Source organism: Strongylocentrotus purpuratus, unplaced genomic scaffold, assembly GCF_000002235.5.
Source record: "Strongylocentrotus purpuratus isolate Spur 01 unplaced genomic scaffold, Spur_5.0 spur5_scaffold_18, whole genome shotgun sequence".
Taxonomy (NCBI): domain Eukaryota; kingdom Metazoa; phylum Echinodermata; class Echinoidea; order Camarodonta; family Strongylocentrotidae; genus Strongylocentrotus; species Strongylocentrotus purpuratus.
In genome coordinates this window covers 31,956,596-31,973,603 of record NW_022145603.1, presented here as the reverse complement: position 1 = coordinate 31,973,603, position 17,008 = coordinate 31,956,596, and the positions used below count along the sequence as shown (strand labels likewise).

At 36.2% G+C, this 17,008-nt stretch overlaps 1 protein-coding gene across 1 annotated transcript; it reads left to right on the top strand.

The window, feature by feature from the left end:
• The first annotated feature begins 13,812 nt into the window (after window positions 1–13,812).
• Window positions 13,813–16,149, top strand: LOC105445529 (protein fem-1 homolog A-like). Its single transcript, XM_011681185.2, has 2 exons — window positions 13,813–14,423; window positions 16,086–16,149. Exons 1-2 carry the CDS (start codon window positions 13,813–13,815, stop codon window positions 16,147–16,149), a joined length of 675 nt encoding a protein of 224 aa, XP_011679487.2.
• Window positions 16,150–17,008: the final 859 nt, after the last annotated feature.

Below are 17,008 nucleotides of genomic sequence, written 5' to 3'. Positions count from 1 at the left end.
TAGTGAGCATTGCGGCAGATTTACAACTGTATGGGCCTACCTAATAACGTTTACATCTAGACATATTTCGAAATCAGAATATATTGACTGTGAAAGCAAATGATCAATACAGTGCCTTATTTACCTAGTATTGTAAATGTCTTATCTTGTCTTATCTTGTGACTGAATTGTACACAAAACATGTAGATTATTCTAAATTGGTGTAGAAAGAAGACATGTCAGTTTAAGGCAGATTATTATTTAGTGTTAAAGAATATTTCCTGTTTTTCTTCTTTAACGTTTTCACTTCAGTTATTTACTTGTATACAGTGCGTCCCAGAAAAAAACAAAACCGAGAATTATCGATGTTTTACCATAACTCCGTTTTGTTGACAATATGCCATGCATTAAGTCTGTCGTCTACGGCTGATTGTCAACGAAACGGAGCTAAATCTGTTGTCAATTCTGCTAGTTACTACGGCAGGCAGCCAGTGAAAACGAATTCGTTTGATAAAATTATGGAAATGCAAGCACTGCTTTAAACAAACATAACTTTGTCATTCCTTGCTCATTTTTCTAGATTGAGGTGTCATATGAAATGGCAGAGACTCAACTTTCTAGAAATGTGATTTTCTCTTTGAAATTCGGATACCGTCCGCCAAATGACTTTTTGGTTTCCTCTTTTCAAATTCATTTTATTTACTTAAGCGTGAAAGAGGACAATCTAAGCTTTACAAATATGTGTCATTTATCAATTATAAATGTGAATAAGTTATGGTAAAACATCGATAATTCTCGGTTTTGTTTTTTCTGGGACGCACTGTATAGTTTCTACAGGCCTATGTATTTCCGGACTAATTTGATGACAAGGGGTAATTAGTATATTTCGTATCCATAATTCATAATTCCATGATGTCATTTGTCTATACTTTCATGCACAAATATCCAACAAATGAATGTACATATGTAAAGCGTGAGTCACAACAAGGAAACCCAGATTCAATTCTATGGATAACACGACCGCAAATATTTTCGAAATTTCAACTCAGACGGAATTTCAATACCCTATTGTATGTCACATAGAAATCATGTTTACTCAATACGTCATTGGCATGTTCACACATTTCAATAGGTGATGCACACGGCTATTGGAATTGCCTTGGGAAAAGGCCTAACTATTTGAGGTCTTAAAACGGTCGCCCCCCCCCCCCCCATGATCTCGGCCGATCGCCGCGAAAAAAATGTGCATGCATGTCAAATGAAGTGTAAAGAATACTATGGTAATTTAGTTTTTTGAAAAAATCACTCATTTGCATATTAATGGTAACTTATGCAAATAATGTCATAAAATTAACCTTTTTACCCATAAATCATATATCCTTTATATTCAAACATTCTTTTTCACTACATGTATCCGTAATAGACCATTTGGAACAATAATACGACCAAAAAATTGGAAGAGCTAGGTTATTCCTTTTGTTTTCTTTTGTTTTGATAATTTCGTATGTATTTCATTGTTTCTAACTCATGTATGTTTTTATGTTTTTGGTTTTATTTCATTTCCTACAATTCAACTATTTTGACTTCCAAAACAAACACCTAAACTTTAAACAAGACCCAAACAACCGATGTTAGTTGGTGATGCACAAGTTGCAGCCTGTCATCCTCTCCTTATTTTGACTCCTTGATCAATAAAAATCTTATAGAAAGCTAACAGTAGCACGTCCATTTTGACTCTGGCCAAGTTTTGAATGTTCAACCCAAAATTTACTTCTATGGTCTCCTTCCTAAATGAATAAACCCATACAATTATAATGAAAGTAGCTGGTGAACATTATTATCACAAACTTGGGCAAGGTCGATTTTCAAATGCTTTTTAGAATGGCCAGTGCTCTGTCATCCATGATCGCATTTCGATGAGTAACCTGTTAGTGAAATAAGACGTTATTATGGTAACCTTATGTTATATTCCAGCAATTTTGCTTGCTTTTTATGACAATGGGGCTTGAATGTGCATTTCCATTTTCACTGACTCATTCTGTCTTAGGAAGTCAAAGTTTAATATTGGCTCTCAAATCTATCAAACACACCGGCCCAGACATCTGTAACCCTCTGCCCATTGTAATAAGAAGCCTTTGGACATTGTATTATTTTAAGAAGGCGGTTACAAATATGTTGTTGTCTAAATATTGATCCTGTCGTGTTTTATTCTACTTTATTCATGTTTGTGTGTACAGTGACTGTATTATATACTATATGAAATATTGTATCAATCCAATGTTAATGATGCAGTAAATATATTCGTTTAATTTCGTTTATTTTATGTTTATCTACACATGAAATATTGTATTTTACACTACATTTTGTTTCCTGTTTCTATGGTGATTTTTTTTCTTCAAGTATCTACATTATAAATGAATTATCTTCCTCCGACTCAAATTACTAGCAACAATGGTTGGGTTCATTTTGTGTCAATACAAATCAATTTACGGAGGCGTGATGGCTGAGTGGTAGAGCAGTGCTCTCGTAACCGGGAGGTCCTGGGTTAGAGACAAATTCGATCATCTATGCCCTTTAATAGTGAGGCATTAATCCTTATTACCAAGTCTGTCGGAGAGAACTTAAAACAGTTGGTTGCCTTGTTGCTTAATTACAAGCACATGCATGTTTTCTTAGCAGTCATATTCGAGATGTCCGATGAGCAATGGGCAATATACCTACTTTAAACATCAAAGTTTTGTATAGTGCGAAACAATTGATCATCAATTGTTTTTCTTCACATATCATTGCATTTTCTTCAGAATTGTACATAGATTGTTTTAAACTAGAAAGGGTGAAAACACTTACTCAGAATTGTTATTTCAGCGTGTTTTAAGCTTATTTATATGTTTTTCTTCAAGTATCGACATTACATGTATTAATGACTTAAACAAGTATCTGTATCTTTCAACATTATCAGTCTAGTGCTCACAAATGATGGGGTAGATCTCTTTATATACTAGGTGTACATTCTCATTCATTTCAAATTCACAATGATGTACATCGTCAATAATGTATCCCTAACAAACACATAATCAAATAGATCATTCATGGTTCATTCATTCATGGAAGTCAAGATATGCTGTGAAAAAAAATTATCATTTTTCTAAAGAAAACGAGCATTTAAAATTGATTCTCTTGTAAATAATGTATACATATACTGTTCTAAAAGTTGTGAGTTTTATAAACAAATAATTACGCATGATTTGTGTCTGATGTGAAATAATTAAAACATTGCTAAATTTACCAGTACCTTAGAGGAATCTTTCTTATTGGTGTTAACTTTGTATTGTCGTATATACATTTGACCTTAAACTCATACGAGTGTCATCTGTAAGCTTCCTCGTCTCTAGTGATACATTATTGGCCATATTTGTGATTTTCTTTGAATATCTAATTTAAGGCAAGGACTAAAGAGCACGATTTGCTCTAACATTATTAACGTCAAAGACCGAGCTGCCTTTCTTCCTAAAATAAAAGTTAATGAATGGATCTGAAATCCATCGACTCATCTTTTCTTTTACCTGTTATAATCGCCGATAGTCTTGTGTGGTTGATGTTCGAGGGAGACTAGAGCCTCGTGCAAAATAAGAAAGCACAAATGGAAAGAGACTGAGTGTTTACATGTAGTTAAGAGAGCAGTGAGGCAGTTTCCGTAACAGTTATCCTAAAGCGTACATAATTATTTACATAATTTCATGGAAGTCAAGGTTTGATATGGTGTGAAACCAAATGATCATTTTGATAAAGAGCATTGTAAAACTATTCTGTTGTGAGTGGATTATTACATAGACTGTTCTCAATCTGTCTATATTTCAATCATAATCATTGTCCTTTAAATTATGTAGGCCTATATATAGTACTCCCCCCCCCCCAAAAAAAAAAAAACAACAACAACAACAACAACAACAACAACAAACACAAACAAACAATACCCGAAGAGTAACGGTTATTGTGACCAAAGTACGGACTTCTTGCTTCTTGCTTTTCATCAGGTAAAAGTAAGATTCCTTAAACTGGTACTGTGATTACATTAACCTAAACATTTTTCACTAAAGCAACATTTGAAAATAGCATGTCAAAATCCGTTTCGTCCCATATTTGGGTAAAACTGCGAAAAGTTGGTATCTCATGCGAACATGGCAGATTTCCATTGTGTGGCGATATGCATGCTAATTAAGCAATACCCATTCCCGGAATTACAGGGGCAACCACCCTTAGTTCCCCCAAATTAATTATTAACTTTAGATCAATGAAAATGTGTCCCTTTTGTTATTGAAAGGGATGCCCACCCGGTAGAGAAAAAACATATTCCGATAGTTCATGTTTAGCCTACATGAGTCCATTGGACTATACCTTTCCCCTTTATCAAAATAAACGGTCTTCCTAACTTTGGTTCTTGCTGAAACGTTACCTGACTGAATGCCTTGCTCTTCTGAAAAAGTTTCAATTCTGAAAAATGCAGAAACCTCTTTTCATAACAATTAAATGCCCTCATTATTATTTTAAAGAAACGTAAGAAAACTACCTTTTCATTGGGTTTGAAATTTTCGTTTTATTCAAGGCATGGTTACATGTAATCATAACATTTTCAGTGTTTTTTTCTTCTCCAAATGGATTTTACATGCCATTTTCAATATAGTGGCGCTCAGTGAAGCGGGTTATGGATTGCTGTATATACAGGTATTATTTGAAAGCACCCCGGCCCCTGGATACGTCATTGATGTCTTTCTAGTGTTCATGCATAACGATGGCAATATTTTTTCTTTACAAGCTTTTCAATTCGTCCACAAAAGCTCTCCTAGGTTAAAGTTCAGACTACAAGCCAGACAATTGACATTATTTCATTCGATTCTTTTTTTCTCTTCCATCAATAGCAAGCAGTGCCTGAATTGATAACACCGGGTATTACTTTAGCGGAGCGGTAAAATCCCACATTTAGGCAATTTACAAAGAGTAGGCGAATTTGATCTCACGGTGGGGGTGAGAAGGTTTATAATTGTAAAGTCAATATGACATTCTTGTCGTCATTAAAGTAATTTAAGCGCTAGAGGGCGTCCTTATTGTATTGTCCATGAATATAAATCCAACGTTTATAATTATAGTAAAGAACTTTCAAAGAAAAGAGAACAATCAGGGAAGCAGACAAGTTTAAAAATTCAATAAAATCGAACAAAAACTAATAAAGATTTGACTTTTGGAAAAGTGTAATCAATACGTATCCAAACTTAAAATTGTCTGAGTCGGTAATGTCTCTGTGATGCAGTGCCAGACAATTTTCTCATTTATTCCAAAAAACAAAATTACTGAAATAGATTCCTCTCTCAAAATGTATTACTCGGGAAGGTCTTTTTTCCTTTTTAGGACCTATCATTATAATATTATTATACTATCTATAAGAGGCCTATATTTTGAGTAATGACCCAAGGGAGACGACAATATGAACAAAACAGAAATTAATGACATGTATGTACACGACAAACGGGAGTATTGTTAATGACTAGGTCAAAATCCACTGAAAAAAATTGGCAATTTGAGAATCGCATAGCTACACTGATCTCTTATTTTAAACATGCATAACTTTCCTATTATTAAGCTGATTGATTTCTAACATTCGCCATTCTGTTTGTCTTATTTTGTTTCGTTTTCATACAAATGAACTTGTTACAAAGATGGGAATACCCTAATCACCCATGTGCATATGACTCATGCTCCAGTGACCATTGCCCATAGGTCAATATCGTATACTAACTGAATTTCTAACTTTAAATATTAGATTCAAGATTCAAATGATGTTATTTCCCATGCAAAACATAATAATACAATTGTAATGTTATTTGCAATTATTCCTAAACATGGCCCTAACTCTTTTTTTACACATAGCTTTGATAAAATGAAACGTTTTGGTATGGAGTAATGTGATTGGAGTAAAAGAAAATTTTCACAGGGGACAGGTAAAAACGTCAGAGGTAAACATTTCAGAAGGTAAAAACGCCAGAGGTTTAAATGCTAGACGTAATCGTGTCTCATTATTTTGTATCGATTGAATAAACTTTGACATTTTAACTATTCTGTTGAAAGTATATTCGTAGCAAGTTTGAACACTGTACGACAAGCTGTTTTCCAAAAGGGAGTATCAAATGTCAACCAAGCTAATTGTTTAAGAGAAGCATCATACGGAGTTCCCCATGTTAATGTTATCGTTAAAGTAACATGCCGCCCTCTTGTGGAGTTAGATTAAGAATGTCATAGTTTGTATTATTTCTCCCTGTCCATTTGTTACAGAAAAACAACATGTTGTATTATTTTCTATACCCTCGATCTCTCACTTCTTTTTGTCATTGTCTACGCTTTGTATTATGACCGCGTTCTTCTATCTTTGTCGTGTAAAGTATTGTCTTGTCCCTTTCTCGTCTCTATTGGCATCCCCCTTTTTCTTTCCCCTATTTTGTTTTAGTTCCTTTTATAGGTACATATTAGTTAATTGAATTACTCATTATTCCTAAGTTTCATCTGAGGTGTTCACACTTCTACAAGCATTGCTTTTTAGTGGACCCCTCTGTTTCCAACATGTATTTCTTAAATTTGTTTTAAATGCTTATAATTGATTTGTAGGAAACATGAATAAATTTGAAATCTTGAAATCTTGAAATCAGTATACCTGGGATAATTGAAAAAGTGAAAATACTGTTTTCAGTCTCTTTATAACTCCTGAGTTATGTTTGACTCTATTCGCAAGTAGATTATCTATCGCTCAAGACGGCTATCTTTAAGGTTCTGAATTGCTGAAAGTCGATAGATTCTGGGGGATCTGTATTATGCTCGCGCGTTTGCGCATACTCTTGCTTCTCCCCACCCCCGTTTGGGCAATCCTGGATCCGCTGCTACTATTTACCATTCCACGTTTTGTGCTTGGCAAACACACCCTTTTTGTAACCACTTATTCCAATATTCCTTTTAAATAACTATGCTCGCTTGGGTGTTTTCCATTATTCCATTATTTGCTCCTAGAAGTTGACACAATATACATGTTTGGTGTTCGGTTTCAAGATTGAGGGTCTAAGTTCTTGCATGGGAGCGGGCCATAGAGCGATAAGTGTTGATCTTGACTCAAAATCTTGTGTAACTCTAATATAATAGCAGGGCATACGTTTTGACAACGACAAGTACTATTTATTCATTTTGGTTTATTAATACTACGAGGACGCAATATGATTGGTTTACGTAGCGCTCTTTTGAAAGAACATGCAATCTACTGTATACTACAACGATCTTTTAGGGAATGTTTAACGCTAAATGGAAAGCGTGCAAATTATAAATGCGTATAGACTTGTTCACTTCGAACTTTGTAAGGGATACTTTTTATTCATCGAATCAAGATTTAGATTAACGGATCTATTTTGTATTTATCATTTCAGCACATTATGTACCGCGTTATATCTCGTGAAAACGCGCTATAAAATGTGCCTTACCAGACAATATGCTTACCTTTATTTTAACATAACACAATCACTTTCTTTACCAAAAAACACGTTGGTCTATTGGTCTGTAGCCTACAGTATAAATAAAGAAAAGTTGGCCCAAGTAAATACCCCCAAACCTGTAAAAAAATAGTAGCTCAACTACTTCAAAAGAAAATTGAAAAGAGACTATTTAATTCAGCAATACGCATTACATTCCAACTTAGCGATTGGGGCCCATTCATATCTCTCCCTCTTTCTCTGTCTGTCTCTATTTCTCTCTCTCACTCTCTCTCTTTCTCTCTATGTCTGTCTCTCTCTATCTCTCAATGTATATCTTTCTCTCTAGCTTTACCACACTCTGAATCACTCACTTTCATTTCTTTTTTCTTAAATTCCCTTTCCTCTATCCTCAATCTCTTCTTTCTCTCTTTTTCAACACATAGCGCTTTCCACTGAGTTCCTTATTATACATTTCTGACAGAGTGGAAGGGGAAAGCAACTATCAACCTACCTATCACACGTTGGTGTTGTTGTTTTGTGTTGGTGTTTTTGATCAAATGGTCTTTCCTTTGTTTGACCTAATTATGACCTTTATGACCTAATGAGATCAGTGACTCTCATCGATGAGTTCAACACAACCAGCATATAGCATAATGTTTCAAATTTTCAGTCAGTAAACTACATGGGGTACTGGGTCGTTTTGAATAGCTTAGGGCTGCGGTGGGGAGGGGGGGGGGGGGGCTCAGTTACCGCAAACATTGCGTAATATTGGTAGACTTGATACGTATCTTTACTTAAACACAATTTCAAATGTCATAAGAAAAAAAAAGAAATATCATTCGCATTATAGTTTCATGCTCTTAAATCACTTATTTTTTTACATTTTGGTCCTTAAAAACAGATTTTTGGTACCTGAGACATATTTGGTCTATAAAGCCTCATACCGAAAATGTATTATGATATTTTGGTACCGGAATATAGAGGGTTTCAAGCAGTCCTCTTGACGGTCGTAAGTAGCTGATTGTTTGGGCTCTTTTAGAGAAACGGGTCTATGTGATCTATTTCATTGTGCTGTTCATGGTAGGTTTTCTTCACCGAGCAAACATTTTTAGCCAACATTTTCGATCTGAATTGCAAAAAAAAAAAAATGTTTGGCCCCTATACTATTACGATTTCGCATTTAGGACACAATTGGTCAAAATTCAAATTTTACACGTGAATCAATGATTTAAAAAAGTGAACTCCGTTTCCCTGCTGTGCAGGCTATGTACCTAACTACCATATAAGCAATGCAGACACTAATTTTTATATAACAATTGTCTGGCATTTACTATGGACTTTAACCAAGGGGACCTTTTGTGGGGCGAGTAGAAAAGTGGGTTGAGAATAATAAATCTCTTTATCGTTATACATGAATACTAGACATACACCGGTGGCTGATCCAGGGACCAGAAAACACCTACTCATATGGAAACGTTTGCTTGTATTTGTCTCATAAAAGAAGTTAACCGCAAACTGACTCCCACACGGTGTTGAGGGCAGGTAGTTCCATTATTTGAATGGGTAAATTAAGTATTACAAAATGAGGGGACACATTACATTGTACAATAGGGAGACATTTTTTTTTATTGTGCAGAACATTTTTTTTTTTTACTTGAAACTATAAAACCAATATGCATTTTGTATTCTAACAATTGGAGTACAAACAATAATGACAGGTGAATGAAATGCATAAACACCACAAACACCTGGGGAGGAAGCATTCATAAATTTGAATACATAGTTGATAAACGACTCCGATAAAACTATAAAACCAAAATTTAATTTGCGTTCTGGCAATTGGAGTACAAAGAAAGATAGCAGGTGAATGAAATGCTTCAACAACACAAACACCTGGGAAGGAAGCATCCATACATGTGAATAGTTTAGTTGATAAACGACCATGCATGTGGACGTTTGGTGGACCAGAAAGCAGTGGATTCTTAACAACACAAGCCCATTTAAGAGAATGTCAGAACGTAAATTAAATTGACGCTGTTGGAAAATGCATCTTTCTACCCTGCGGCTTTAATGGTACGATCCAGTAAATTAAAACAGTAAAATGGCTCTTGCTTTAAAATTACTCATTAAATAAAACCCCAAACTGCAATGATATCAGACAAAATATGTTATATCCTACTAATAATTAAAAAAAGATGTATAAACATTGTGAAAGTGTAGCATTTTACGATAAAAGACAACGATTTAGCGAAGATGACGACATTAGTGCGCTTGCATCAGGGAATTCAAGGTCAAAAGGTCAATTCAGACGCTGATTAGTTATTAGACAAACCTTTTTGTTTTCTTTATTCCAACATAATTATACAATCAATCAAAACAAGTTTAATACCAGAAGAAAGCTAACGATTAGTATTTTCATTAACCGCCTGCCCCAAAGTCGCTTGACCACAGTGAAACGAGTGAGAGCTTGCGAATGCGGCCAAAGTGTGATTGAAACTCGCTATTTACTCTTCTCCAACGCAAAAAGAGACGACATTGTGCTGGATAAATGTATTTTTTCCGACAAAAGTACAGACAATTTTCATATGGTCTTTTTATATTATACTTTATGAAATGTTACCCGAGTGACTTCCGGGCGCCCCAATGTTTGAAAGAAACGCACATTTTAGAAAACTTCACTTTTTCATGGAAAAATGCTTATTTGTTCTATGCACGCAAGTCAGATTGAGCGGATGATACAACGTTTCCATATGCTTAGCCCCCTCCCCCCCCCCCCCCCCCCGCCCACACAACAAAATCCGACGATTAAAAAAGGGGAAGGGCAGACTTAATATAGGAGTTGATGACTTTTTTTATGTTTAGACTTACAGCCCTAAACTGTGGCAAACTGAAATATATTAAAGGTACTATGTCCTATTTGCAGGCCAAAAAATGAAAAGGCTAAATTCTAACGGCAATTGAAAGACAATACTAATTTAGAACTTCCCTAACAAAAGGGGGACTTGAAAATGTCTTTAAATAGGAAAATAACGACTATTAGTTGTTGAATCGACTTAGGAGCTATAGAGCCAGTAAGTAATAGTCTGATTTGTCAGACCATCGTAGCGAATCGTCGTACGTTTTATGCTGCCCAAAGATTCAATCAGTTTAATTTTGGCCATTACAAGAAGTGGGTTATTGATGTAGACAAATGATCATGTACCCTTTACAGCTCATTGTATGAATGTTATTACTTAAGATGAAAAAAGCCAGCCAGTCACTCAATAGTGTCTGAAAGTGAAGTCTAGCAAGTAAACGGATTTCCTTGCATATTTTGAATATTAGGACCCTGCTAATGTTTAAATTTCACAGCTAGACCATACGTGACATATTCATAATTCCTGCAAAGTTCTACAGAATTTGATGTTGGCTGCAAAAGGGACATAGTATTTTTAAATATATGATTTCTCTTTTTATCAATATCCCCTCGCTGTAAAGAAAAGTAAAAGCACATTAAGTCCAGATTAATTGGTGTTAGGAATATACACGACTCTATAAAATGCACAATAAAAACACAGTACATAACATAATACATTGAAACACAATGTATAGCTCTTACCTGATTTAAAACATCTTGAAATCCATCAGCTGCTGAGAATCGTCACAAACTTAAATTAGGTGGGTCATACAGCTAGTGAAAAACTATCTTTAGAATGCTACCAAAATAATGTTAAGATCTTTCCCCCAAAATAGTCTGTTTTTCCCTGCAAAATCTCAAATCTCAAATAAAGTCTAACTCAAGTACCTTAACATTTTATTTTCCGCGAGTGTCAAACATGATAATAGGTAGATCAGAACATGGATCTACTTATTACTTATCATCACAATCATTATAACTGTATTGTCATTACCATTATTCGAATAATACAGGCAAAAGTTTCTGTTACAAAAAAAATGTAGTGTATGTAAACATTCATAATGTGTGTCAGTGTTCGCGTAAGTACATGTATATGCATGAAAACTTATCTTAGAGTGCAGACACCGTTATGCACCCCAAGAGTGGATTGTGCCTGGAAACTATGCGTGACCGTAATCATTTGGCTGTGTGTGCTTGTGTAGGTGTTCGCGCGAGAAATCTCGCGTCTGATTACGATCATTCTCTCCTCCACAGCCCCCCCCCCCCTACACCCCTCCTCAGAAAAGGATATATGCCACTGAACATTTGAATTCTTAAAGCACATCATACAGTCGAAATACGGATTCGTTGCTTGGGGAAATACACATGGAATTGAAATAAATTCAAACAATACCTTCCTTCAAGCTAGGAGGAAGTAAAATTTTGTTTGTAAAATATATGCAACTATTTATCAACAAGCATTTGTTCCTTTTATTCCCTACTCTATGTAATGTAAGTTATTTAGAAACCACTGACTAACGTTAAAGAGTAGGTTGAGTTCTGGGAAGAGGTGAAAAATAATTTGTGAGCGTTATCATTATATTATGCAAGTATGGAAGTACATCAGATAAGACATGTTCCCTGAAAAGCATGGCTCTTCAAATGCCTTCATATTCTAAATATGTATGTAACATCGTAAAAATCGGGGGCCGGCTTTTTACGTCACGTGTTCGTGTAGTCCCATATACATCTTTCTGTGTACAGGGTTTGTAACTTTACCAAGACTTGGCCAAATTTCTTATCATTTTGATGATTCCAGAACCTTGCAATACACACAAATTCTTATATGCTAGATGATCAACCTTTTCTGGTCGGTTCCACATCGTTTCTTTCACAATGCAATCGCATGACCAGAACTCAACTTCATCTTTAACCCTTCACTAAAGGCCAAAGCCGGGTGCAACCGGTGTGCGCAGGATTGCCTTGGTCAGTTCAGGTCATCCCGCTTCTCGCCCACGAGACCAACATTAACAAAAGAAATACTTAACCGACGTTCCACTAGAGCGACAGCCCAAGGGGTCGACAATGTCACAAGCTTCAAGAGACCAATATTGACAACAAGTTTACAAGACCTCGAATTCCCACTAGATCCGGTCGAGACCGACAAAGTTAGAAGAAATGCATGAGAAAATATAGAAATGGAGAAAGTTTCAAAAGGTCCACGATACCCATGACACAAGTCACCGACAGCTCGTTAGACTGACGAAACAAATAATTACATAGGGGAAGATAGAAAATGCTGGTTTCCTGAGCTGTAGCCAACATCGAGAAATGTAGACAAATAAGCTAAATTAAATGCCAAAACAACTTTTTTAAAAATTGTCCTATGTGGTGAATTTATTGCGAATACAAGAAAAAAAGTACGGTAATTTTGATGGCAGATTTCACGAAAGATTCTGCGTTTATTTTACGGTGATGGAATAATACTCATTCTAAATGAACCATCTATCATTGCGTTATTCGAACTATTAATACAGATAGTTTGACGTGATTTTCAGTTTGTATTTATCCATAATGTTCAGGTATCATGGGGAAAACGAGAACAAAATTGTGCGATCGATCGAGTGGGTTAGCTCAATACAATTTTTTTCATTAAATATCGCTGCAACTATTTTGTTTCCGGCTCATTCTTATTAGTCAACCATGCAAATATTTTCTGTTCATGTAATTTTGCAACGTTCTACCGAAGCCTAAATGAGGTCACGGTGACGTACTATCATGATGGCGTGCTACAAAACAACGCCCGTTTCTCACAAAAGCCTCCGCCATTTTCGCCAGGACTGTTCCATCGGTTAGTTTGATCGGGAAACTGTAAGCACACACAAATGAATTTTTTAGTTGCTACCTGTGTGTAATATACCATCAAACACAAGGTAAATTTTTGGGATAAAAAGTAGAAAGCTAAATTTTAAGAAATGTTCCGAGCGTTTTATCGTGGAACAATTGTATGCACTGATTTGCCTTGACAATCTACAATTTCATATTGAAGCAACAAACCTTTGATGATATATTTGGATGGACCGGAGCACGTTGGTTATATGAAGGAAATCAGACAAATAAATTGGAACTATGACACTTGCACTAACACCACCAGGACTATCCGAGACGGATTCTTTAATTATACAATTGGAATTATGCTCGTTAGTATAACTTTATCAAATTAGAATCATTCCCCTGCCTAGTTTCCGATTCATAATCATTAGTAGGCTTCGAACAGTTTAAACATATTCCTCTCTGGCTGTAGAGCGGATAAATTAATCGACGTATTCAGTCTCTTCTAAGAACGATTTACAGAACACAAATGTGACTTAATTGACAAACACGACATATAAAGTCTAGAACGAAGAAATATCTATAAGATTTGCTTCACAATTGGGTCCACAGCCAAAGCAAAACATGGCTGTCAGAGCAACAAATGAGCGCGCTGAGGTCGATAAAGCCTTTCGTACGGCAGCTTCAGAGGGTCATCTTGATGTAGTTAAGTTTTTCGTTGGTAAAGGAGCACAGATTGAGAAGCCTAATGAACGTCTTGGTGCGACGGCTCTCCTTTTAGCAACAGCTGGCGGTCATCTTGATGTAGTTAAGTACCTCGTTGGTATTGGAGCACAGATTGACACGTGTGATATTACGTATGGTGATACACCACTTCACACTGCATCAAGCCAGGGTTACCTCGATGTAGTTCGGTACCTTGTCAGTCAAGGAGCACCGATAGAGAAGGTTAATGCAAATGGTTGCACCCCACTTCTTATTGCAGCAGGTGAGGGTCGTCTTGATGTAGTTGAGTACCTCTTTAGTCAAGGAGCAAATGGAGAGGCGACCAATATTCATGGTACGACAGCACTTATTGGTACATCGGAGAATGGTCACCTCGATGTAGTTCAGTACCTCGTTGGTCAAGGAGCAGAGTTAGAGAGGGGCGAGGAGGATGGTATGAGACCTCTTCATGTTGCATCAATCAATGGTCATCTTGGTTTAGTTCAGTACCTCGTTGGTCAAGGAGCAGAGTTAGAGAGGGGTAATAAGGATGGTATGACACCTCTTCATTTTGCATCAGTCAATGGTCATCTTGATGTAGTTCAGTACCTCGTTGGTCAAGGAGCACAGATAGAGCGGGAAGATAATAATTGTAACTCCGCACTTATTATTGCATCAATCCGTGGTCATATGCATGTAATTGAGTATCTCCAGAGTGAACAAGAACGGAGGAAAGAAGTACCACCTGAAGGTATGATTTGCATTTTAACAGTAATCACTATTTCACTTTAAAAAGCGATATATTTATTGAGACAGAACTATCTTAATACTTTATTTTCATGTTTTTGTTGTTATCCTTTACTTTTTTCAAAGGTGCTTGTTGACAAATCCCCAAATAATAAAATTCGATGTAATTTCATTTCTTCAATTTTTTAAATGATGAACTTTTTACCCGGCCTTACCAAGATTGTAGAACCATATTCAGCAAATTTTCCTGATCCTATAACTGAACTATTTTTAATCAAAATAAATTATGTATTGCCGTATGATCACATGCCACTTGGTCCAACACCCAGCTTGTCCAACTTCATTTTAGTCTACATGGGTAAATTCGATAAACCCGCTATACATGGTCAATCATCATGCTAGTCAATTATTGACCGATAGGGCCAATAGCCACTTGTCTGTAACAAATTGGTAAAATGGCCGCTTCGTCCAATCTATGTTTTTTTTTTTTTTTGCCTTTTGGTCCAATTGCATTTTGTCTAATATAAACCCAATTAGACCAGTTCCTATTTAGTCCAAGCATTATATTCCCGTTTGTTTATTATTTCATTATCTCTATTTTAATTACGTCCAATCCCATTCCTTTTCATAACCATATGGTTCAGTCATCATTTGGTCTAAACATTATTAGGCCAAATTTTGAATTTTGTGTATTTGCCGATTGGTCTAATTACCAGTTTTACCCATTACGTTTAGGTCTATGTCTAAATGACCGATTAGTCTTGGATTTATTTTTTTTAAACCAAGAAGGAACTTAAAGGTTTATATATAGGTCCGCAGTATTTTCTCATTATCTTCGGATTAACTTTGGGGATAGAAGGAGTAGGTCATGCGAAATAGTAGCATGTTCTTACAATAAATTATTGGTCCTGTTTCATAAAACTTGTTATCAATAACAAATTATATGGCAATTGTGCTCTCATCTAATTAAGTGCCAATTTTGTTGAGCTTATGACAGCTATTGTAGCTTGTTATTGATAAAAGGTTTTATGAAACACAGCCCTGATCCGAGTGACACTTTACATCCCCGAATTTAAACTTAATCACAAACTCTGTTGAAGATTTGGATTGTTCAATGTGCATTTATTACAAAATATATTGCTATTTGAAAGTATTGGACCTAATGGATATTGGACTTAGAGACTAATCCGGGGGAGGGGGGGGTGGCAGTCAAATAAGTTGCTCATACTAGCAAATGCGCCAAACACGATAAAAAGAGAGAGAACAAAATAAATGTAAACGTGATTAGGGTTGTTTTTTATGTTTAAAGCCCATTACGCTTAGACAAAATGAATGATTATTTGACTAAATAGGTGATGGAAAAACAGTTGTTGCATGAAATGATTTTAGACCCTATGAAAATTGGACCAAATGGTAATTTACACCTTTTTTTTTTATGTAAGTAGGGTCTGCAAGTGTTTCAGAGGCGTCCACCGCGATGGCTTCAATGAGTTTGAACGTCGTTACTGATGACAAAGTACAAAATCTGTAATACGCCTAAATATAGTTTTACAAACACGAGATTATAAATGACAAGATATATGAAGGGAAACAAGACATTTTATTAAAACTGTGAATGTATAATTTTTGCAGTTAATGTCTAGATTTAGAATGAATTTTACGCTGAGTAATTTAAACAAAAAGTTTTGTTATTTTTGTCCCAAAAATTAAAGCGAAATCAATATGAGCAGTGCACAATAGTAATCGCCATAGCGTATTGAGCGAGAAAGTTGTGACACGCATACGCGTGCGCACTCAACGTTCAAGTCATGGAACTCTGAAGTAGTTCCCTTTCATATTACCGTACAGGCGCGCCAGAAGCAGTTTAGGACCGGGGGGGGCAAACATTCCAGGGGGTTCATCTTCCAGGGGCAGTGGCGTAATGAGCAAAAACGTTACGAGGGAGGGGGGGGGGCAGAATACAAATCTGCATCACCACCACTCTTACACGTTACATGCAGGCCCGGCAGAACGTTTTTCAAAGTGGAGTATTAACGATCAGGTAGAGCGTAAATTGGCGTGGGGTCCAGGGCCTGATACTCGGCAGGGGCCAAGGGGCTGAGCCTCCGGAAGCGCAGGGTATTTAGGCATTGAATTACGTTCAGATAAGTTAATATTTAGATAAGCTTATTTGTGACACTGGTGGGTCACTAATTGGCGGGGAGTCCAGGGGGCAGAGTCCCCGGAAGCTCAGGGGTCTTTGGTATTTAATTACGGTTAGATGAGCATCCAGGGGCCCTCTTTAAAGCCATCAATGTGGTCCAGGGGTCAGAGCCCCCTGAAGCTCAGAGGTTTTAGATATTTAACTACGGTCAGATGAGCAACCAGG

Excerpts from the sequence above, each read along its gene's own strand:
- LOC105445529 (XM_011681185.2), top strand. The coding sequence starts at position 13,813 with ATGGCTGTCAGAGCAACAAATGAGCGCGCTGAGGTCGATAAAGCCTTT. Across the intron at positions 14,424-16,085 it reads CTCGTTGGTCAAGGAGCAGA|GGTCTGCAAGTGTTTCAGAG; the intron begins GTTAGAGAGGGG and ends TTATGTAAGTAG.